At 40.6% G+C, this 26,146-nt stretch overlaps 1 protein-coding gene across 11 annotated transcripts in view; it reads right to left on the bottom strand.

Annotated features, from left to right (window-relative positions):
- NCOA7 (nuclear receptor coactivator 7) overlaps nucleotides 1-26,146 on the bottom strand; it is a 247,757-nt gene that overhangs the window by 5,672 nt on the left and 215,939 nt on the right. For 10 of the 11 annotated variants that reach the window (XM_075862323.1, XM_075862326.1, XM_075862325.1 and 7 more), the window contains 3 exons: nucleotides 17,371-17,518; nucleotides 6,902-7,039; nucleotides 3,450-3,602 (listed from right to left, as the gene is read on the bottom strand). In XM_075862323.1, the coding sequence (XP_075718438.1) occupies nucleotides 3,450-3,602; nucleotides 6,902-7,039; nucleotides 17,371-17,518 (439 nt within the window). Of the gene's footprint in view, nucleotides 1-3,449; nucleotides 3,603-6,901; nucleotides 7,040-7,548; nucleotides 8,577-17,370; nucleotides 17,519-26,146 lie in introns of those variants that run through there. The other variant, XM_075862334.1, reaches the window with a different exon arrangement.

Raw genomic sequence — 26,146 nt, 5'->3', positions numbered from 1 at the left:
ACAACTGGGCGGGTTTTACTTTTTGACCAAGTGGGAGTTGTGGAGTGAAGTGTATGACGCTGACCAATCAGCGTCATACACTTCTCTCCATTCATTTATTCTGCACATAGTGATCTTACTAGAACACTATGTGCAGCCACATATACACACACACACACACACACACACACACACACTAACGTTACTGAAGTGTCCTGTCAATGAATAGACATCACATCCAGCCAGGACGTGATGTCTATTCAGAATCCTGACACTTCACTAACGTTTGTGGTTGATTTACAGCACAGCAGGCGTAAGCTCGCTGTAAATGACAGCTTACCGCGTAATCTCGCGAGACTGTGCCTGCTGTGATGTAAATCTCATACAAACGTTAGCGAAGTGTCAGGATTCTGAATAGACATCACGTCCTGGCTGGAGGGGATGTCTATTCATTGTCAGGACACTTCAGTAACGTGTGCGTGTGTGCGCGCGTGTGTGTGCACATAGTGTTCTAGTAAGAACACTATGTGCCGTGTAAATGAATGGAGAGAAGTGTATGTTGTTGATTGGTCTGATTGGTCAGCGTCATACACTTCTCTACACAACGCCCACTTGGTCAAAAAGTAAAACACGCCCAGTTGGGCATTAAAGTCATTAGCATAAAGCTAAAATAGGTCGTAACTCCGTCAAAAATGATCGCTCTCTAAATTAAAAAAAACACTGCTGTAATCTACATTACAGTGCCTATCACATTATGTACAAGATAGGCCACTTATAATGTGGTGACAGAGCCTCTTTAAGCTCTTTATAATTTACAAAGGCTACAGCTGTAGCCTCAGATTTGTAGTTTTCAAATGCCCCTTTTTGTCATGTATTGCCCTTTTTACAGAAGGTGTAAGCCATGTGGGGTTTCATTTTAGTAGTTTATGCTTGTTACCTATAGGAATAAATTTTGCACTATAATTACCCAAAGTAGATTTGAAAATCTCCCATTTATCATTTGTACCATTATTTGACATTAGTTCTTCCCAGTCTATATCCTGAATTGCAGCCCTCATCCTGGGGAAATTGGCCTTCTTAGGCTATGTTCACACAGTTTTTGACGCGGAAACCGCGCCGCAAAACTCGTCAAAAACGTCCCTAAAATGTCTCCCATTGATTTCAAATGGGAGGCGGGTGTGGTTTTCTACCGCGAGCGGTAAAACTGCGTTGCCGGAGAAAGAAGGGACATGCCCCATCTTCGGGCGTTTACGCCTCTGACCTCCCATTGACTTCAATGGGAGACAGAGAAAGCGTAGTTCGCTGCGTTTTATGCCCGCGGCGCACAATGGATGCGGGTGAAAAACGCCGCAAAATTCAGCGTGCAGGGAGAGGAAAATCTGCCTCAAACTTCCAAACGGAATTTTGAGGCAGAAATTCCGCCTGCAAAAAACTCTGTGTGAACATAAGTGCTTTTGCCCTCCCAGCCGGTGTTTGTTTTTTACAGTATAAGTTTAATCACACTTCCTGTTTTCTGTCGTTTATCAGCTTTGCTGTAATGACTGAGGGGATTTAATGAGAACGCTAAAATATGGCTGGAGGCCCAGATAAGGCAGGATAGTAACACCATATACACAGAGAAGGATCTCTATGCAACTTCTCTGTCACTCAGTGGTGGAGGGGGCTGTACTCCACCACTTCCTGCAGACTGTAATACTCTGACATTTATCTGCCAATTGCTATTCATTTTAGCTGCCATAAATCACACAACCTGCTGTACTGTCTATACAAACAATAGTACAAGACAAATTACTTCTCTTTTAAAATACTTGTGTGCTTTATTTTAGCTTCATTCATTATTAACATTACAACACTGAGCACAGTTCAGTTTCTTTTCCCAATCTGAAGGTGGAATAGAATTTCCATAAGGACATGAATCAACAAGGCTTCACTCGATTATGAAATATATTCCAAAATCACATTCCAATACATTATGCAAAGTTTAAGAAACAAAAAGACAAAACAAAAAAGAAACCTACAAAATATATAGTGAGCCAAATGGCACTTTTAGGCTAGATTCTCACGAGCATGGGGAAACTCTGACGTGAAGAACGTGACTTTTACGTCCGAGGTGCCCCCGTGCGAGTTCCATTTTCACGGATCCCCATAGACTTGAGCCTATGGAGGGGTCCGTGAAAATGGAAGATAATAGGACAGGTTCTATTTTTCAACGGACCCTTCACACCGTCCATTGAAACAACGGCCGTGTCAACGACCCCAATGAAATACATGCGCCCGTGTGACGGACCTGGTTTTAACACTGACATAAAATATGCTCGTGTGAATAAGGCCTTAGGGATTCTCGAAGGCATGATATTTTGACTAATAATGACACGGTAAAGGTACAGCACCTATGCCTTTAAAAGTGAATGCCCACCAATAAACATATACATACATACATATCCAAAATTCTGCATTGGTTAGTTTTAGAATGCATCTTTATAGGGGTTGTAGCCACATTTTGTGGTACATCGCTCCAAATCCGCTGCTTTCCTCAATACAGCCAAAGACTTAAAAGCTCTGTAGACCTTCACAAATTATACATATATTACTGCTCTAATGCATCTAAACTAAAACAATGAAAGAACTTTGCCAGTCATCTTCATTAAAAATGTCCTACTGTTTTGGGTCTATAGCTACTATGCAGATCTATGTATCTCCATAGTAACACAATAAACAAACACTGTTCAGTCTGATACTGAAGTCATCTGATGTCCATTTATACTTTACTTCTTGCTAATCTACTAAAATGTATGCTAGGAAGAAGTAGGGGACAGAAATAAGGGAATTTGACTGTAGGATTAGACTACACAGGGTTTGTTTGTTGTCGGTTATCATGGAGACACATAGATAGAAGCTGTAGACACAAAACAGTAAGACATTTTTACTGAAGACTATTTGCTTCATTTTTCATTTAAATGCATTAAAGACATTTTGATCATAGCCTTTAAAATCAAAAGTAAGCTAAAAATAAATTTGGGTTGCCTACAGCAGCTACTACGGGAAGCTGACTAAATATTGATTTGTACGATGAACTCTATGATAAATTTATATGCAATAAGCTGCCCCTAGTGGCAGCTGCAGACAGCCAGCATTAAAGGGAAGGTCCACCTCCACAATGTGACGGCTATGCACTAGAGCAGTGCCTCGTGTAAATGTCACTGTAAACGGCAGACTGTGCCAACGAAAACAATAATTTTGATAATGGCATAATCACTGATCTTCGCCTTTAACACTAGCTAATTGTTTTTATGGATGCTTGGAAGCCAGGAAAGCATGAGAACAATTGGCCGCTGTAAACAATCTGGCGACCATGAAAAGGGCATGTAGGGTTGAATCATTTTTTAACCTTTACCACCATCATAATGATCACAAATCTGGCACAGTATAGTTCCTCCACACTAGAATAAATACTTGTATGGTTCACATACCTGGTTATCCATGTCTTTCACTACCAAGAGTACTGGACAGTCCAAAGAACATAGATTCCTGTACAAGGTCTTCAAGCTGGTTCCATGCTGCTGTGTACTGTAAGTCAGATGCCAAGGATATCCTTGAACCCTGGCAGGCAGTCGGTGGGCAAGCTATTTACAGGAAGAAGAAAAAAAAAAAAAAGGGTTCCCGGTAAGACTATAATTTCAACGTAGAGGGTAAAAAAATATTAAAGAAAAAGAAGTTTAGTGTGTAGTATAAGCATTACAAAATGTAAACCCAATAACATTTTAAATCAGCACAGAAATATTTTATTTGTGGGAATAAAATCTAACCAATCTTCATTGATGCGTATATCAGTAAGGAAACAAATATTTATTGACCATACAAAGCATCTGTCAGAGAAAAAAACACTAGGTCTGTGGTACGAGAACTATTGTGAACTCTGTTGCTATGTACATGATATTTTTCCTTCTCCGACTATTTTAAAATACCGTCATCATAGCACACAGTTTTTAAAGGAATGCGTTATAAAATTCCTTCAAGGATCCGGACAAATCTTGAAAAAAAAAAAAAAAAAAAATATCTCCTGTATCAATGATATCGGGACAAACTGGGGATGCATACAACTGGAAACCAGGGAAAGATTGAGGCAACAAATCAATGAACATCAGGGTAGACTAGAGAACTAAACCGGAGATAACATTAAACTGGAGTCTTTCTAGGTTAACAACAATTTACATAGTTAAAAGGGAATCTGTCAGCAGTTATGAACCCTCAAAACTGCTGACAGCGCTATATGGTGATGGGGAAGGGCAACGTAACGATACCGGTTAGCGGTCTCATGATTGAATGCTAAAGCCATCACTCACTCAGAAAAGAGGGCAGGGGCTGGCAGGCGTTTAGTGAGGAGAGCCCGAAGCAGTTGAAAATCAAGGGTCCACCTCCAGAGCACTTGCGACCGTGGCATTATACTTCGATTTCTCATTCATGCAACTTGCATGACCGGCACAACAGGTGTTGTTACAGTGCCCTTCAGCTCTTCTATATAGCCCGGTCAGCAGTTTTGAGGGCTCAAAACTGCTGACAGCTTCCCTTTAAATAAAAGATATCTGAGGCAACAGTTAGTAGACAATATAAAAAAAGTTAAAGGATACCCTCTCCTGTGAAACCGTGTCCCAATGGTGAGCTGATCATGGTGGATTTGGCTGCTGAAATCACCCAATGATTAGCTCTTATCTGGATAAGTTGTCAGTGGGTCCACATTTCCTAAACACAGCGCCAACTGAAGTGAATGAGCAACCATTTAATACATGATCACACCAAGTTCTCCAGAGCGAGAAGTTCTTCCCTCTGGTCAATAAAAAGCTGACCCCGAGCTTTCTCTACCTTTTACATGACCGTGCGCATTATTTCTAATGTGCCAGAGGTACAATTCATATCGGTTATGTAACCGTATGTATTGGTGCTACCAGCTTTAGGGTATGTTCACACGTCGCAGTTATATTATTTTTTTGCTACGACCGTGGCAAAACCGCACAACTTTGCCATGCTTTTCACAAAATAAAGGAAGTTTGATCGTACGTGTGAACCCAACTTTACAAATCATAAAATAAAGCTGGCCATACACCTTTTAATAAACAGCTGAGAAAGAAGCGGACTCCTAAAGGCATACTCTGTACAATCATAATAAATTTATCTAGATAACCCCACCCTAAAGAAACCTATCTTTATAAAATCCAAGTCTAATATAGTTCTTCAATGACACTTTTGGGAAGGCACGTTGGAAATGTGGTAAAGAAAAAAACCTAAATAAAAGAAGACACCAGAAAAAAAAAAAAAAAGAAACTACATAACTAAACAAAATAAAAAGATTTACAATATGTGAGGCATTTTAAGGCTGGGTTCACAGAGTTTTTTGCAGTAGGAAAATCTGCCTCAAAATTCCGTTTGGAATTTTGAGGCAGATTTACCTCTGCCTGCACGCCGATTTTCGCTACATTTTTCGCCCATGGTCATTGAGTGCCGCAGGCATAAAACGCCGCAAAATACGCTTTTTCTGCCTCCCATTGATGTCAATGGGAGGTCAGAAGCGTAAACGCCCGAAGATAGGGCATGTCCCTTCTTTTTCCCGCGAGCCGGTTTTTCCGCTCGCGGGAAAAATCTGCCTCGCATTGAAATTAATGGGAGGCATTTTCGTCCGTTTCCGCGTCAAAAAAACTCTGTGTGAACTGGCCCTTAAAGGGGTTTTCTGGTTTCATATAAATAATGAATATAGGTGAAACCTTATACAACTTTCTAATATAGTCTAGGTTTCAATTTCTCCCCATTTTCAAGATATTCGTTTGAATGTAAAAGTGCTCTCCATTGGCACACATGTCTCTGTTAAATTGATACAATCAATCTGCAGTCCAGGTTATCTCACAGAGCATTGCCTAGAGGCCCTAGACTGAATATAATTGTATCCACTTCTCAGCTGAGAGCAGGGCTAGGTATGTACAGCGTTCTGCCTCTGAGCGTAAACAAGAGTGTTCTCATTCAGTCACCGCAAATACATATGTATCTTGAAAAGGGTGAGAAATGTAAATACAAAAGTATGATAGAGAATTCCTCAAAATATACAAACCAAGATGACTGCCACCTGCCAAGCGCGCGTTTCGCCTTTGCTTCATCTAGGGCATGTCACCTGCCCCAGAAAAAGCAACGGTGAAGCGCGCATTGGGCAGGTGGTAGTCATCTTGGTCTGTAGGCCTTCCCTTACTTGTGCTACAGTGATCGCTGCATGGACACTTCTCTGCTCAGCTGTATGCAGTATCTATATGAATGATTGCACTTTTCCTCCAGGTCTAATGCATCTGTTGAACTATGGATTGCACCAAGCACTTTATTTTGGCTACTCTTCATAAACTGTATTGATACTTCTTCTATTGCTCACATAGTGCCCTTTATCCAGTTTATTCAGCCTAGCCTATATTGATAATTAATGTGCATACTCTAGAATACATTTATCTGGGTAGGTGGTAGTCTGTATACTTCATCTCACTTGCACTCATTATGCATGTATACCTGCTTACCAGTGATACATGTTATAGCTGCGTACTCGCACCCCAGTGCTGGATTCAGTTACACTGCTCATTACCGCTATATAATGTACACCAAGCTGCTGAGATAGATAGATATTATTAATCCTCTATGTGATATATAGAGATAGGAGAGCAGTATTCTCCACTACTCCGTGTATATAGAAGACATGATAGCAGTTAGGCTCCACCAACTAGCCCATAGAAAACTGAGAATTAGTGATAGAGCCTGGACAAGGGAAAAGTGCTTAGAAATGCAGAATACAAGTCCTATAATGGCCAGAAATAGTGTTATTCCTCATGTACACACGACAGCTTATTCTACAAAGTCATCTGAAAGTTTAGGTATGGTTTAAGTCTCAAGACTTTACCTTCTCAATGTGTGCATCATCCAGCAAATTGCTTTTCTGTTTCAAATCAGGCAGATAATCCTCGAGCGCCTCGTCTTCCTCCTCTTCATCATAACTGCAGGTGCTTTTCCGACGCTTTGCCTCTTCTACAGTGATGATCTATCAAAAACAGAAAAAGTTTTTCAGTTCCTCAAATGACACCTTAGTTGACTGCATAGAAATAGTTACTTACGTTCTCAAACTAAGAACTTATTCTGGAACATAAGAATGTATTTCCCTCTGTAAGGCGCTTGATATCAACATACAGCAGTGGTACTATCTTATTACAAATGATACCGCCAAGCAACGGAGAAGCTTTTTTAATAAACTGCTTCTGTAATATGAAGATTAATGCAAATCTGCAACTGGCAAGCAAAAGATGCTACCAATTTATTTTCATACTATTTTACATATGCTTCTGATACAATAGTCATACAGAAGCAGTTATTATTCACTTTGGTGGTGCAGTGAATTTAAAAATATCGACTTATCCTTCAAACAAATTAAATCCTATTAAACTCAGACAATTGAATCAAACCATTCTGTTTGAAAATACCCAAAAATGTTTAATGCATATAAAAAATAAAATAAAAAAGATGAAAAAAAAAAACAAACAAAAAAAAAACTACCTGCACATAAGGTTCTTGAACACCCTTTGCAATGTAGAGGATTTTGATGTTCAGCGGCTTATTACGGCCCCTCATCATAGCTGCTTGAGATCTTTGAAAACCTGCAGCCACGTGGGGGGACCTTTATATGCTCCCAGCAAGCATGCAGATTCTAGGCAGGACCAGAAGTATAATCCCACAAAAGGTTTCGCTTTAGGCTTCATAAAAGTAGCTTTCTATTTCCTGCTCAGGAGGAGGAGTGTTGTGCATGAAGCAGCTTGCCTCAGTCAATGCTTGTGTAAAGAGATTTGAACAAGTGGAACGAATATTAAAAAAACAACGTTTAATGTATTATGGGAAAAGGCTCCACTAGCGTTCATTGTAAACCCACCCATATTGTCACGACGTTCGCAATTGAATAATACTATATTAATCTCTGAACCAAGTATTCAAGAATTGGGGAGCAAATCATGAGGAGGTGTATAGACAAATGCCATTAAGGCACAAAATACTATTGCATATTGGTAAACTGCAACAATGTATCAGATTGCTTGCACTACATTCATACAGTACTATTTGACACTTATGACCAGTGATCCAATGTATACGAAGACCTGTGTCCATTTATATACCTGGGCTTATACTCTAATTGAAATTGAGTATGTAATTCCGCTTTGCTGCTTACAAGAAATATACCACCCAGACATGTTTCGTCAACTATAAAAGGCATCTCCAGGGGGAACGGGGCATTTATCCATGAAGACTCCAAAGAGTTGGCAAAACCTGGCTTTCTGGACCTAGCAATCACTCAGAGCTCAGCTTTTACTTCTTAAACTGCTCTAGAGAAATTAAACCTACAATGTGATTAATGGCTACGGGCAACAAGGCCAGTTTTGTGTGGAATCCGCAGGAACTCTGCAACATGCGGCTTTTAGCGCAATGTCCATAGTGGAAAATTTTGGCTGTGTGTGATTTCAGAAGGATTTTAGGCTTCATAGCAAAAAAGCTTGTATTTGATGCAGAATTTTTTTTAATGCAAGTTTATTATGTAGCAACAGAATGAAAGGTTTTATTTATTATTTTGCAGAAAATAGAGTTGGCACATATACAGAAAAAAATGGGAGATGCAGGAATTAACGTACCCAAACACATCAGAGGAAAAAAAGGTCATCTGAACACGTTTATTTCACTAGATTGGCCAACTCTCCCCCAATGGCAGGTATCGGGGGAAAAGAAGGATCCGGCATGTTGGATTTCAACGAGCATTCGTCTGACAGATATTGAAGGTGCATAAGTACCTTATGTCACAAGTGACTGCTATCAATGTGGAAAATGAGTTTTGTAGAAGTAGAGTAAACCAGGCATGTTACACTTACCATCCAACTGTTAAAAGGGAGCCGGTCACCAGAAATGTCCCCATAAAACTAGCAACAGAGCAATAGGGTAGGCTCACCTGGATGTAACATTATTTTCCTTTTTCACATGGGTGCCTCTGTTGGAGAAAATCACTTTATTCAGTATATGCAAGTGAGCGTTTTGGAGCCACGAGAGTATCACCGTTGCTCCAGAATGCTAGGTCTTCTTTCCCGTAGTCTCCTGAACGCGCGAGTGGCTTGGCTTCATAATAGTCGCATGCGCAGTACAACCTCGGCATGCACCGATGACATCAGACTGAACCCGGAAGAGACGGACCTCGGCATCGCAGAGCAGAAGAAGGTGTAGTCCGATGTGATCAGCGCATGCGCAGCACTGCTGATTAAACTGGTGAAATGTCAAGGCTGTACTGCACATGCGATGATTATGAAGCAGAGCTGCTCGCATTTTCAGGAGTTTACGGGGTTAGGCATCAACTCGGCTATTACACTGTCTGGCCCCTGTCAATCAATGAAAAAAGAGAGGGCGGTTTGGACCGGGGAAAGAAGACCTAGCATTCTGGAGCAACGGTGATACCCTCGTGGCTCCAAAACTCTCACTTGCATATATTGAATAAAGTGATTTTCTCCAACAGAGGCACCCATGTGAAAAAGGAAAATAATGTTACATTCAGGTGAGCCTACACTATATTACTCTGTTGCTAGTTTTAAAAAAATATATAATTCTCAATTACATTGAATTTTTTAAAAAGGAGGCAAATTAATGCGTGTCTTGTTTGCGAAACAGTCCTAAGGCCATGTTCACACGCTGCATATTGATTGCAGATTATTTCAATAAAAAGCAGTATCATGCAAGTTATTAGGTTTTACAAAACCTCATTCACATGCAGCGGAAAAACAATCACTGGGGACTATAGGAATGCTGTGAATTTTACAGTCTGCAGCATGCCCCATCTATTGTGCAATGCTACAGCAGATTGAGCCCACTGGAATACAAGTAGAGTGAATCAGCATGTTACCTCTCGTACCCACTCCAACTGCCAAATATTTGGTATAGAGTAGTCATTCACTTCATAAGCTCATGCCAACAAGAAACGAAACTTATTGCAGGATCAGAATGAAACCCTGCCAACAGAAGTGATGAAGGAAATCATCAAGGTTATACCTCTGCAAAACTAAACGGGAAAACAGACTTCTGATAAACTACTGGGCTTGACAAGGGGCATTTCAAAGGGTCTCCATTGTGGTTTTGTAAGATTTTATTTTTAGTTATTCCTGGTTTTGTTTGGGAGAACAATACTTTGCATTTGTGACAAAGATAAAGCGGGGATCAATACTGATATCTGGATGTTTTCCTATCTCCCTGTCAATGTAGAGGAGATTCTACATTGTCCATACCACTTAATGTTATGAAAGTTGTGCCATTCTCATTTGATACATATTGTGATACCAAGATATGAAAATGTATACAATGCGTTACAGCTAGCCACAGATTAAACCTGAAATAGAAATGTTACATGGCTGAGGGTACACAAGTTATTCCAGAACTACATGACTAATACGGTTAAACATACCAGGTATGCCCTCTACAAACCCTGTTGCTCATGTACAAAAAACCTGGGTTGATACCTATGTTTTTATAGGAGATCTCAGGGATTTTCAAAAATATAGGCCCAGTATTTCAGTTGTCACTTGCAGCCTTTACCCCTTTATAATGTAACACAAAGGACTGAGCTACTGTCATCTGACAACCGTACTATTCTCTCTAACCTTGCAGTATGGTTGCTGACATTCAGCACAGAAGACATTTTCAATCTAACAAACCTACAATATACAGTATTAATCACTACGCCAGGGATTTGTATTATACCACCAAGTAGTTAGCCACCTAAATCAATACAGTAAAATATTAGAGATGTCCCCTAATACATGGCGTTCTTCATGGCTCAGTTTCTAAAATGATGCTACCTCTAGAGCAGATGGATAAGAGAATTATACCATACATGCAGGCATCTCCTGCATATCTGCAACACTAGAAAAAGTTCTGGTGCTTTAAAGATTCAGATGAAGAACACAGCATTTTAACCACATGGTTTCATTTACTTATTTATCGATCTGGGCCACAGAACAAAGTCAAGCTTCTTGTGAAGTACATGTAACTATGCGTTTCCCATGACCATTATTGCTAGATTTACCAGGTTAGAATTTCATTATTCAAAGAAACTAGGTCATTCACAACAAAACAACTTTTTTTACCAAAATAACACACTCCCTCAACAGGATGCAAAAATAAAATAAAAAAAAATATAAAATAATCACCTTGCATCAAACAGAACGGCTAAGGAGGAAATTCCTTTGTGAAGACATTGGGTACGTATAGATTAAGAAAGAGGAAGTGACAGGCAAAACGGTGTGCGACTAGAGCAGTAGAGAAAGAAGTTAACCACAAAGTTATAGAACTAATCACAGGTTTGGCATACACAAAACCTACAATAACATCGGTCACTTCTATTAACAAACAGAAAAATCCAAGCTGAAGTTAGAAAGCTGGTTTCCTTTAATATTCTTTTGCAATCACAGGAAACATTTGACATGAACCTTTTTGAGCATGTCTACACACGGCAGATTTTGTTGCAGAAATTTAGGCGACTAAAAATCAGTTTCATTCCGCAACAGAAAATCAACAGCATTTACTGTAGCAGCAAAGTGAATGAACTAGGGATATCACGATACCAGAATTTGGACTTCGATACCGATACTTCATGTAGTATTGCGATTTCGATACCAAAACGATACTTTGGCAACAGTAATGAAAAAAAAGTTTACATTTTCCGATGTGATGAATTTTTAATGTGCCTCACAGTAGTAATTAACCCCATCATGTTTCCCAGTCATAATGGGTTAATGGATAAGGTACATGATGGGGTTAATTACTATTAATGAGAGGCACATGGAGGTTAAATTCATCATACCTCGTGCCCCACAGTAAGTCAAAGAAAGTAGTTTTTATTTTATTTTTTTACAGCGTACACATCATAAATGATGCAAAAAAATTGTTGTGCAGGTTATTACAGCCGCGCCAATACCGAATGTGTATATTTTATGTATTGAGACTTATTTTAATGTTCATTGTAAAAAAATGTGTGTGTATTTTTTTTAATTTAATATTACTTTGTTTTTACTTTATTTTTAAACTTTAATGTACTGCCATATATCTATATACTGATTGTACACAGGCATATATCTATATGCCAGTACATTAGCCTGTGTACTGATAGTACACAGGCAGTTGTTAGGACATACCTAAGTATGCCCTAACAGGAAATATGGTAAGACAGCCCTGGGTTCCTTCAATGGACCCGGGGCTGTCTGCCCATATATGGTATGACCCTCAATCGCGTCACGGGGATTCCGGTCATGCGATCCAAGGGGCATCCCCCTTCTCATTTTCTCCTAAATGCTGCAGTCAGCTTTGATCGCAGCATTCAGGGTAATAGCGGTGGAGATGAGGTTTCTCTCATCTCCGCCGTTATTGAGCGGGGCTGCGGCTATGTAATACAGTCATTGCCCTGCTCCTGACAACAAGTGCATGCGGTCAGCAAGAGGTGATGCAGCCGGCGCTGCCAATTCCGCAGCATGTCAATTTATACTGCGGTTTCTGAGCGGAGATGCTACGTGTTTGGCCCATTGACCTTTATTGGGAGCATAAGTTCACAACACGAGAGTTATTTTGTGGTTTGTACAGCCTTTACGCAGCGGAAATGCCGTAAAAACTGATGGAAATCCAAAGCTGCCAAAAGTTTGCTTTAACCCCTAGGCGCACCACGACTTAACTGTACGTACTGGTGGCCAGTGTCTTAGCGCACGAGGACGTACAGTTACTGCTCGGTTCCCGGTGCACACTGTCGGAAGCCTTGTGCAGCGGGAACCAGGAGGCCAGCTATCCCAGACAGCTGACACTCCACTGTTGCCAATCAGCGGCTAATTTCCGCTGATTTCGGCAATTAACCCCTTAAATGCGGCGATCGATTGCAATCGCCGCAATTTAGGGGTTTCTAGCACATCGGCAGAACTCACAATAAAATCGTGGGGTTTGCTGATGGCTAGCATGGTGACCGGAGGCCAAGCAATGGCCTCAGTGTCTGCCATGTACAGAAGCCTATCAGGACCAGTCTCCTGATAGCGACTTCCTGTCACTCTGACAGGAAGCCTGTGTCGTTCCCGATGCACACTGTCTGACAGTGTGCATCGGGAACCGGAAGGTCAGCTGCCCACGACAGCTGACATTCCACTGTTGCCGATCAGCGGCGCATCGCCGCTGATTTCGGCAATAAACCCCTTAAATGCAGCACGCGATTGCCGCATTTAGGGGGTTTGTAGCACATCAGCAGCCTCCATGCAATTGTGGGGGTTGCTGATGCTTGTGATGGTATCCGGAGGACAGACAACAGCCTCTAGGTCTGCCATGTATGGAATCTATGTGGGGTATTGTCATACTTGGAAGAGATTGCGTTACAAATTTTGGGCGGCTTTTTCTCCTTTATCCCTTGTGAAAATTAAAAAATTCAACATTTTACAAAAATGTTGATATTTATTTTCACGGCCTAATTCCACTAAATTCTTCAAAAAAACCTGTGGGGTCAAAATGCTCACTATACATCTAGAAAAATTCCTTGAGGGGTGTAGTTTCCCAAATGGGGTCACTTTTGGGGTGTTTCCACTGTTTTGGTCCCTCCAGGGCGTTGAAAATGCGACATAACACCTGAAAACCAATCCAGCAAAATCTGCGCTCCAAAATCCAAATGGCGCTCCTTCCCTTCTGAGCCCTGCTGTGGGTCCAAACATCAGTTTATTACTACATATGGGGTATTTCCGTAATCGGGAGAAGATGCTTTACAAATGTTGGGGTGCATTTTCTTTATTCTTCTTCTTTATTCCTTGTAAATATATAAAATTTCTATGTTTTTTCAGATTTTCATTTTCAAAGACCCACTGTAATAAATATAGCAAAATACCTGTGGGGTCAAAATGCTAACTATACCCCTAGATACATTCCTTGAGGGGTGAAGTTTCCAAAATGGGGTTACTTTTGGAGAGTTTCCACTGTTTTGGCACCACAAGACCTCTTTAAACTGGACATGGTGCCCAAAATATAATTTAAAAAAAAGCAGACCCCAAATTAGTGTAGGTGCTCTTTTAATTTGGAGGCCTGTGTTTCGGTCCATTAGGACACTAGGGCCACATGTGGGATATTTCTAAAAACTGCAGAATCTGGGCAATAAATATTGATTCCGTTTCTCTGGTAAAACCTTCTGTGTTACAGAGAAAAAAAAACGTATTACAAATTAATTTCGGCAAAAAAAAAAAATCACATTTGTAAATTTCCCCTCTACTTTTCTTTATTTCCTGTGAAACGCCTAAAAGGGTTAAGAAACTTTCTGAATGCTGTTTTGAATGCTTTGTGGGGTGCAGTTTTTAAAACGGGGTTATTTATTGGGGGATTGTAATATATAAGGCCCTTAAAACAACTTCAGAACTGAACTGGTGCATGAAAAAATAGCCTTTTGAAATTTTCTTGAAAATATGAGAAATTGCTGCTAAAGTTCTAAGCCTTGTAACGTCCTAGAAAAATAAAAGGACATTCAAAAAACGATGCAAACAAAAGTAGACATATGGGAAATGTTGTACCAAGAAAGAGTGCATGGAGTCTTTAAGTCAAGAATTAAAACATATACTTTATTTAGCAAAATCTAAAAAGTTATTACATGAACTATTTAAAAAATGAAACACCACAGATGACCGACAAAAAGATCGCCAAAAACATGAGGCAGTTAGATCATGAGATTTCACATAACCATTAAGTATCCACATATACATTGGTATACAGTACGATGAATGAATAAAGTGCATAGTGCAACATGATTACTTTGACCATTAGTATATCTATTTTTAAGGGTATGGAAATTTGTGTATATTGTTACCAGCCTCAATGCAAGGGCCAATAGGGACCCCCCTACCACTATTCTATTTAGTAAAGTGCTAAGTGCAACAATGAACAACTTGAAAAAAGGTGGACTACTGACCCATGATGCTGTGTCTCAAGAAAAGGCGACCTGCCCCGACGCGCGTTTCGGCTTCCGCCTTCGTCTGGGGGTCAGACGAAGGCGGAAGCCGAAACGCGCGTCGAGGCACGTCGCCTTTTCTTGAGACACAGCATCATGGGTCAGTAGTCCACCTTTTTTCGTGTCTCAAGAAAAGGCGACCTGCCTCGACGCGCGTTTCGGCTTCCGCCTTCGTCTGACCCCCAGACGAAGGCGGAAGCCGAAACGCGCGTCGGGGCAGGTCGCCTTTTCTTGAGACACAGCATCATGGGTCAGTAGTCCACCTTTTTTCAAGTTGTTCATTGTTGCACTTAGCACTTTACTAAATAGAATAGTGGTAGGGGGGTCCCTATTGGCCCTTGCATTGAGGCTGGTAACAATATACACAAATTTCCATACCCTTAAAAATAGATATACTAATGGTCAAAGTAATCATGTTGCACTATGCACTTTATTCATTCATGGTACTGTATACCAATGTATATGTGGATACATAATGGTTATGTGAAATCTCATGATCTAACTGCCTCATGTTTTTGGCGATCTTTTTGTCTGTCATCTGTGGTGTTTCATTTTTTAAATAGTTCATGTAATAACTTTTTAGATTTTGCTAAATAAAGTATATGTTTTAATTCTTGACTTAAAGACTCCATGCACTCTTTCTTGGTACAATATTTAAAGAAGCACAGTCATGTTACGTGGGGAAATGTCTATGTAAAATGATGCATGTATATACCCTATGGATAGGTTCTATTATATGGGAAATGTTAACTAGTGACTATTTTGTGTGGTATTACTATCTGTTTTACAAGCAGATCCATTTACATTTAGATAAATGCACATTTTTGCAAATTCTCTCAAAATTTTGGGGTTTTTCACCATTATTGAATTTATTGACCACATTTTTCCACTATCATAAAGTACAATATGTCACGAGAAAACAATCTCAGAATCGCTTGGATAGGTAAAAGCATTCCCAAGTTATTACCAGATAAATTGACACGTCAGATTTGAAAAGAATCGGCTGTGCCACAAGGCCAAAACAGGCTGTATCCTAAAGGGGTTAAATCGATGCTTGAACTAAATCCGCAGGTAAATCTACTGTGGAAAAAAATGCAGCCTTTCGTTAGAAATCTGCGCAGCAAAAACGCACTATTTGCTGCAGATTTCTGTGACATTTACCTGCCTTTTTTTTTAGATATCGCTGCAGATTTTCTTTTGCAGAAAATCTTCAGCGTATACTGCATGTGGGAACATGTCCTAAAGGGTTCCCTTCAATGAGAAAAAGGTAGAATGAAATCAGTTGACAAAGAAGGCATTTGGATCTCACAAGTTAAAAACTCTAAAGATCGCTTTACGAAGGCTAACTATTTTTACATACATTTTGAGAATGTAGCTATACATTTTTTGTGATCATGGCAAATATTGGATGTTGATAAATAGGGTATATGAGGGCTGAACAAATCCCCAAAACAAGATGTTCAACATGGCTCAAATTTGTTAATGGCTACTCTTCTTTTGGCGTAATTTTTTTTTAAGCAATTTTTTTCATCATCATCATCATTATTATTATTGCTCCACTGCTATAAAAACAAAAAAACAAAAAAAAACAATTTGCTTCTAAAGTGGCCTAATTATGCTCCTAAAGGCTGTAGTATAATGAAGTAACACATGACTGCATGATAAGAGAACAGGGTTTGTGATTTGTTACCATGGAGACACATAAGTCTGCATAGGAGCTGTAGACCTAAAATAAAATAAAAATTAAAAATGATAACTTCCTCATCCATCGCGGTTTGCATGTTTGCCTTTGTTTATCTTACATGCATTGCAGCAAAACAGGAGCTTGTACTGATCCAGATTTACAACCAGTGTTAAGTATTCCAGACCTGTATTCACAATTCTGCTGGCATCAGAGCTAAAAAAAAAATATCACCCAGAATTCCTTGGTGACAATACCTGCACAACGTTTTATATAGTGATCCCTTTCTGGTGTAGTCTTAAAAGGATTGTACAGACTTTCAATTGATGGCCTTACCTTAGGATACCTAAATATCACCAGCAGTTGGAAAAAAAACAAAAACGCTCGTTAGTCAGAGTGGACATTTTTTGTCCTTTCATAAAAAAAAAAACCCAAGACAAAAAACGCTGCATTTGAGGTTATCGCAGAACATACAACATTTATTTTCATTCATTCCCTTCACCTGGCATCAGTAGTGGCCATGTTTTACCCTTAAATAAATTGTAATCTTTACTTAGCCATTGAAAGAAATTATAACATTAATGGATATTTTGTTTTTGAGCATACCTGCTGGAAAAAGATAGCATAAAACATTGACAGTCACATTCCAAATATTTGATTCTCTTACCTCCCAGCTTTTAGTAGATGGTTCACTGAAGAAGTTGTCAATCATATAAAGTTCATCTTTCTCCACCACCACAAATCCTTGCTCTTTTGCCTCTTTTCCATAGACTTCAGGGGACCACTGGACAAAAAATGTGTACAGATGATCCACTCTAAGAGAAAGGTGGGTAAGAATGAGTCAGGAATACACTACTTATAGATGTCCCTATTTCAAATACATATGAAACTGCATTTAAGCCAAGACGGAGAGCTGTGTTCTTAGACATTCCACACATAACCTTCAGTCGTAAGCTAGAACTCATTTCATCATGGAAACCTCATCCAAAAAAAAAAAAAAAGACATTATATATATATATACACATACATACATATTATATATATATATATATATATATATATATATATATATATACACACTGTGAGACAGTGACAGGTAAAGTCATTGAGGGAAGGTACATTTCCCCTAGAATCCTGTCATATGTATCCTAGGCTCCAGGGAATGAGTAGTTCTTGCAATAGAAAGCTCTAGCTTTACAATCTCGGCTTAAGGAAAAGCCGAAAAATGGGCCTGGAGTTGGATTGGAGTGGAGAAGAGCAGGGCGGGTTCCCCAATCCCTAGTCCATCTCTGTTTGTAGGACAAGGCTGCTGCTCAATTAGCTGCACCTGTAGCCTGTGTATAAAAGGTGCAGACACAGTGTGTGTGAGTCTCACCCCTGACTCAGACTGGAGACTACTAATGCTGGAGTAGCCTGTATGCTATGTGAGTAAAGACCTGTGTTACTTTGTGTCCAGTGCCTGGTAGGAAGGCACTTGGTATAGTTAGATAATATCTTGTTTAGTTAGTGCTCAGACGAGCAGGATTTATTTTGTATTTTGCCTTGTTGTACAAGAGGCTGTTTCTTTGACAAGAATAAAAACACAGGCAAAGCCCTGTTATGACTTTTAATGCACGGTGTCCCTGTCTCTGGCTACAAAGAAACCGCTGTACCAACCACTCCTGATGCTAAACCCTCACAATACATACATACACACATAATTTTTATATTCCAGATATAAGTTACTTGCTTTGTAGAAATCGAAAAAGTTGGACAGAATGGTCCATGCTAGTCTGGACTACAGACAGTTCTTCAGATTTCTTCCCAAAACTATACCAAGTCAGAAGCCCCTCCTCCAAAAGTCCCTATTAATAGGAGCGATTTTATAGAATTGCCTCCACCTTTTCATGCTGCTAGAAATATTTGACTTAGTTTGTGAGCTCATACTGAATGGACTTAAAAGTGACAACCACTCAAACTAGAAATATGTTTAGAGCGGTTGTCACTTCCTTCCTAAACTCTTCCTGCCATACAAGCTGTATTTCTTATCATGGGGCTGCAGTGAGCACAGAAGATACAATCCCCAATCTGTGACCCATCCTGAGGCAAGATGGGAATAAAATTATGAATAAAATGCCTTTACCAAATAACGTTTTTAGATTTTAACTCCTGTATTGTAATATCAATAGTAACTAGAATTGCTACCAACATACACTAATATAAATATGCACTGCAAATGCTAATGTTGTTTTTGCTGCTAATGTGAATGTAACAATTACCACGGAAAATGCTACAATTACAAAACTGGAGAACTCAAAAGAACCATAAACGTTTTGAATGGCAGATAGACAGTTTGTTCTACAGGAAGACGGAGGACAAAGCATTGAACTTGTAATAACCATTAAGGCTTATTTTTTTTTTTTTAAACTTTTTTTTATTGAGTTTTACATATATCTTTAACATACATATAATATAATATTATAGCAGAAATGTACAATACATCACATTATTTATACCCTGAAACTGGTACAGCTATGGTACATAGTCTTTCTTCCGCTGGTAAGTCCAAACTTTTCTAATTTATAGAGCTATTGCAGCTTTGGCAACAGATTACACATACAAAACCAAAAACATTTAACACATTAACTATGGTAGCCTAACCAATAATTCCTCATTTGTCTCTTCTCTTGCTCCTTTTATGTCTTGCTTTCAATGTGTTCCTATCTGACTGTTTGATTCTGCTGTTTTTAGTTTCCCTAATGTCCCTTTAATATCTTCGATGAGATACCATTTAGTTTGTCTAAAACCTTCCATCGTTTTTGCTATATCGGATTCTGTCATTTGTTCTAAAAATGGCCTCCATTTTCTAAAAAAATTCACCGTCCCCCGCTCTTTGTGCCTCAGTGCTTCCATCCTGTCCGAATGTAAATATCCATGTAGTTGCTGGACTAATTGTTCCATCTTTGGGGTGTTAGTTTCCAACCAATTTTTCAGGATGCACCTCTTGGCTATAAGTATTATTATGTGTGCTAACGGCGGTATGCGTTGCAATATTCCCTCTTCTGCAGTGTCCACTAACGCTATTGAATGAAATAATAACAGCGTCGGGCTCAATGGAATAGTTTTACCCCATAGCTTCTTGATATATGTTAATACTTCCGTCCAATATCCCTGAGTAGCCGAACACAACCAGATACCATGATATAAGTCTGTGTGCGGCTGAGCACACTTTGGGCAGGAATGCATCCTATTTGGATTTTCAGCTGTGGGTGGTATATTAAAAGCATAAATGGCTGCATGTATCAGTCTAAATTGTGTCTCCCTCCACACTTCATTAATCACATGCTTTCTCACTGTTTGCCATCCCTCCAGTAATTGTTCATTTATATCTGGGGTTTTGAAAATACGTCTCCAATATGGAAATTGATTTTTATTTTCTAGTTTTACATAAATACCTTTCATTGCCCGGTATAATTCCGACAGGGACTTCCTATGGGAATCTTCTCCCACTAGTGTATCAAAGGGATTGTCTATTATTTCTTTTTCTAAATTCCCCACCAGCTTCGTACAAAAAGCTCTAATTTGCATATATTGTAAAAAATGAGTTTGCTGAATTCCATATTCACTCCCCAGTTCTGTTAGCGTCTTTAACCTTGGTTCCGTCCCATGCAATACATGTTCTACTGTGTCTATCCCTTTGTTTTTCCATGCCTTAAATAGACTGCTAGACTGCCCCGCCGGAAACCGGGCATCATTCCAAAGGGGCAAATACTTAGATAACTGGAAGGAAAGGCCCTGTTTTTTCCTCACTTCCTTCCAACACATTATTGTGTCACGTAATATGACTGAGGACTTGACCTTTTGAGGTAGGTGTCCTAGCTTAGTGTGTAACAAAGCCCGGAGATCATATTCTCCCGCCAGAGCCGACTCCAAGTTTCTATTCGAATAGTGGCTAGTTTTATGTATCCAGTCCAGGACATGGCGGAAAAGGCTAGCTATATTATAACCTCTCAAGTGTGGTATGTTCACCCCCCCTTGCCAATGATATCCCTGTAATTTTAGCAATGACACTCTAGGGCGCTTATTCATCCATATGAATTTCGTTATGGCCGAATTGAAGGCATTTACATCTTTATGTTTTAGCAACAGAGGCAGTGTTTGCAGTGGATATAGTAATCTCGCAAAGGAAATCATTTTGACCAAATGGCATCTCCCAAACATGGACAATGGTAAAGCCATCCATCTTTGTAGTTCCACTTTTATTTTGCTGAAAATGGGTTCGTAATTTAGTTGGTATAGCGTTCCTGTGCTCCGCCCTATATGTATTCCCAGATATTTTATTCGTGTTTTTGCTATTTTAATTCCCAGTCGCTGAAGGTTCTCGTCTGCTGTGTGATTATGATGTGTTAAACCTAAAAGTTCACACTTGCTTGTGTTAATTTTCAGTCCCGCATGTTTTCCATATTCCTGAATCACTTCAAATACTCTAGGCAAGTGCCTGGACGGTTGGGAAAGAAACAACAGAATGTCATCTGCAAAGACCGCTGTCTTAACTTCCATTTCGCCTACTTGGATCCCTGAGTATATCTGCCCTCGCTCCAGAACCCGTATCAGAGGCTCCAAAGCAAGGTCAAATAAAAGTGGTGACAAGGGACACCCCTGCCGTGTGCCTTTTGACAACTTAAACATTTTTGATCTAATGCCCGGAGTGCAAACTGCTGCTGTTGGATTATTGTATAGCGTTTTCAAATATACTCTGAATGCTCCTTGTATATTGAATTTATCCATGACCATATCTAACCACCTCCACTCAACATTGTCAAATGCTTTTTCAGCATCCAATAACACTATCGCTGCCTGGTTGTGTGACTTTACCTCGGCCCTTATCCCGTCCATGACTCCCAGTACCTTTCTTATGTTTGTCACTGCCGACCTGCCTTTTATAAATCCCACTTGTGAGGGACCCACCAATAATGGCATTATCTGAGCCAGTCTGGTCGCCATGATTTTCGAGATTAGCTTAAGATCCTGGTTAATTAACGATATTGGTCTATAGGAGCCCGGCAGTAACAAATCTTTCCCCTCTTTGGGCAACACTTTTATATACGCCATGTTTGCTGCTATAGGAATGCCTTCTCCCATTAACAATGAATTAAAGTATGTTAGTAACGGAGGAGTTACCTGGTCTTGCAATATTTTGTAGAATTCCGCCGGGTAACCATCAGGTCCCGGCGCCTTTCCATTTGCCAATGTCTTAATCGTCTGCTGTAGTTCTTCCTGCGTGATAGATGCATTCAGTTCCCCTAATTGTTCCTGGGTGAGTGTGGGCATGGGGAGATTAGCCAAAAACTGGCTTCCTTGTAAATCCCCAGGTCCCGCTGTGGAAGTATATAGCTGCTGGTAGAATTCCTCTAGTACAGCATTTATTTTCTTAGGGTCCGAATGAATCTGGCCTTCCTTATCCTTCATTTTAGTGATGTGTGTCTGCGGTCGGAACCCTCTAGATAACCCTGCTAGCATCTTTCCAGCTTTGTTACCATACCTAAAAAGCTTGGCTTCATAAAGTGATCTCCCAAACCTTTCTTTGTTTTCCAACCATGTCTCAAAATGTCTTCTGGCCTCTATCCATTTTAGCTTTTTTCCTGTTATAGGGTCAGCCAGAAAGGCAGAGTATGCAGCTCTAAGCTCGTCACTGCATTCTCTAAATTTCTGCTGTGTTTGTTTTTTCCTAAACGCTGCATATGATATGAGCCTCCCTCTTAATACCGCTTTCGCTGTTTCCCAATAAAGTGCCTGGTCAGTGACATGTTCTGCATTATCTATCGAATACTCCATCCACCATCCTTTTAACTTCTGTTGGAAATCTTCCTCCTCCGCCAGATGAGTTGGGAATCTCCACTGCGTGAAATCCCCCCTGGGATGTTTATCTATCAGTACCAGTCTCACTGGCGCGTGGTCCGAAATGATCATGTCAGTGATGTCTATTTGATCCAAGTACTGTAATAGTTGTTGACTCAGATATATGTAATCTATCCTAGACCAGGATTTATGGTATGGTGAGTAATAGGTGTATTCCCTATCATCTGGATGACTATATCTCCACCCATCCGTTACTTGTGTAATTTGCGCAAACTTCTCTAGAATACCATCTGTGCCTAATGCCGATGTCTGACTACTTCTCTTCCTATCTTCAGCCACACATTGTACTGAGTTGAAATCCCCTCCCACTAACTTCATTGCACACGTGTCCGCTAGTAATGTCGTCTGCAGGGTTTGGAAATAGGTGCGGTTATTTGTGTTGGGTGCATATATATTATAGACACTGATCTCTCCCAATTGCGTGTCTAATAATAATCTCATCATGCGTCCCTCCGAATCTACCTCCTGTGAGCACATCGTTGCGGCAAGATTTTTATTTATTAAAATCAGGACCCCGTTTTGTTTTTTTATCGCCGGTGAGCCGTATACCTGTCCCACCCAAAATTTTCGCATCCTGAAGAAATCTTTTTCCTCCAGGTGCGTTTCCTGGAGTAAGGCCAAATCTACCTTCATTTTACCGAGATGTCTCAGAACCATTGACCTTTTGTGTGGGGACAAGAGCCCCTTAACGTTCCATGTTACTACTTTCATATAGGATTCTTATGATATGTGCCTGTGTTATCATTTGATGTATCCCCATCCCCTAGGAGGAACCACTTCACAATCTTCCCTTCAATATGGCTACCATTCCACCTTAAACTCCAATTATAAACCAACAATTTAACTTTTTTTGTTGTCTTCTGACAACCTCCCTTCCCCCTGTTTTTATTCCTTTTGACTTCACTTTTTTCTGCCATGTGTTCTTCTTTCACCTACTTTTAAATCTGTCCTATGCAGCTTGACTTTCTTTGTCACATACTAGATTAACATTTGTAACATAACATATCTCCCGGATTCACAGATATATATCTATACATCCCACTTTGTCGTCCTTTTTTACCACTTCCCTCCTTAATTATCCCAGAGGTAGATCTCGTCAACAAAATATATCTGGAGCTAAACATCTGTATTACTCACTACTCCCATAAATCGGACAGTCCACCATTTTCTGGCTGTGTGCCCAGGTTATCAGTGCCTCGGCGTCTGCGTCAGCCTTTTTTCTTTTGGCGGTTGTCCTTTCTGGTGCGATGTCTCTTGTTGCGTTCCACTTCTTGCGGGGTTGTTTTCTGCCGCGGTAGATCCCGGACCTTTGAGTATGTCCTTGTATACTGCTTCCGCTTCCCTATGATCCGTATAGACTTGCAATGTGCCACTTGGCGTTGTTACTTTTAAAATCGCCGGGAACTGGAGCTGAAACTTCATGCCTCGATGATGAAATGCTGTGCAGATTTTACTAAACAATTTTCTTTTCTTCGAGACTTCCGCTGAGTAGTCTCCAAATAACAGGACTGTGACCCCGTTTAATTTTACCGGCCCTCTTCTGGTCTTGTACTGACGTAACAGCGCTTCCTTGTCAGAGTAATCCAAGTAACGAACGATGACTTGTCTTGCCCTCTGCATCTGACCTTGCGGCTGCGTCAGCTTTTGTTTGTCTGGGCCCACCCTGTGCGCTCTTTCCACCTTGCACGGTCCATCCATGTTCAGCATCTTCGGGAGGTCATATTCACAAATGTTTTTTAAATGCGTTGCCGGCACTGTTTCTGGTATTCCCACCACCCGGACGTTATTTCGCCTTGATCTGTTCTCCAGATCATCTATTTTGGCCAGCATTTTTTCCTTCTCTGCTACCAGCTCCTGCAGTGTGCCATGAGTCTCTGCTGCCTCATCTTCCAGCATCGAGATTCGCTGCTCCACCTCATCTAGTCGTGTACCATGTTGCACAAGGTCCGCCTGTATCTCCTTCAAAGAGGCTGATATAGTACTGGCTAGAGTGTCCTGTATATCAGGCGTAATTCGTTTAGCCACTTCCATGGCCAGTCTTTTATAATCAATCTTCATTGAGGTCGAGGTCGAGGGCTCCCCTCCCCCTTCCCCCTCCGACATTTCATCCTCTTGTTCTGACGATGGGTGACTCACCGTCTGCTTATCTTTTCTGGTGACCGGTGGCATCGCTATGAGTTCTTCACAATAAATGTTTCTGTGTCAGATTCTATTTTTATTCCAGGTATATGAGTGCGTTTCTTGCCGTCTTATCTGCGCGCTAGTAACTCCTTCCGCCCAACCTGCAAGATGGCGTGGCCTCTCTCCTCTATGCTGCTTCGGCAATTTTGGCGCCAAATCGCGTACCTCTTGTCCGTTGCACCCCGCGCCGTGTCCCTCTGCCTTCCGTGCCCCTCTGCCTCCTCTCCTCAGTCAGCACTGCTCGGTGTATGAGTTTTTTTTTTTTTTTTTTTGTGTTTGCTCTTTTAATGGCGTCTATGCCGTCTCACACCGAAGGTACCTTGAGGGTTGCTATGGCCGCCGCGCTTATGTCGGGACTCTTCCTCCACACTCCACGCAATCTGCCGGTGAGATGTGTGTCTTTCCCCGGTCAATACCGTAAGTTTGCTGGCTATGTCAGTCGGTTTGGATGATGTAGGGCTGGAGAGCTCCTTTTCACTCTCCTCGCATGGCAGCGCCGGAACCGGAAGTCCATTAAGGCTTATTCAGATGAACGTTATATACGTCCGTGCAACGTGCATGATTTTCACGCGCTTCGCACGGACCTATATTAGTCTATGGGGCCGTGCAGACAGTCAGTGATTTTTGCGCAGCGTGAGTCCGCTGCGTAAAACTCACGACATGTCCTATATTTGTACGTTTTTCGCGCATCACGCACCCATTGAAGTCAATGGGTGCGTGAAAATCACGCATGTCGCACGGAAGCACTTCCGTGGGACGCGCGTGATTCGCACAACAGCAGTAAAAAGTATGAATGAAAACAGAAAAGCACTACGTGATTTTCGGTTTACAAACATCCAAACGGAGTGTCATAATGATGGCGGCTGCGCGAAAATCACGCAGCCACGCATCATACGCTGCTGACACACGGAACTGTTAAGTGCCTTTTACTCCCGTGTGAATCCGGCCTTAGGGAAACTATTTCTGCCTTTATGCATTTTACTCATGCTTGAATGCTGTAGGATACGCCCATGTTGAGAGAGAGGAGCAAATTCCAGCTGCAACCTGCAAACTGATCTTAGGATCAACACAAATACTTATACAGGCAGGGATCTGTTCAAAACGTAGTTAAATATTACAACTTTTACTAAAGCCAGGACAAGTTAGGACCTAAGCTGCAAATAGATTGGCAAGTAGAAAAGTAGGTCAAATAGAAACTCTGCTAGTTAATAGAAAACGGGGAAAAAAATCATGGTACAAGGCATATGATGTTTAGTTAATTATAGACATTTCCAGACTCTTCTCTGTTCAGTCTTAAAGAGAATCTATTTTCAGAAAATTACCTAGTATTTAAATAGAGTTTTAACTTTAAACACACTTATTTA

This window comes from Rhinoderma darwinii, chromosome 4, assembly GCF_050947455.1.
Source record: "Rhinoderma darwinii isolate aRhiDar2 chromosome 4, aRhiDar2.hap1, whole genome shotgun sequence".
Classification (NCBI taxonomy): domain Eukaryota; kingdom Metazoa; phylum Chordata; class Amphibia; order Anura; family Rhinodermatidae; genus Rhinoderma; species Rhinoderma darwinii.
Note: the sequence above shows the minus strand (reverse complement) of the source record. Positions and strands in the feature narration are given on the sequence as shown.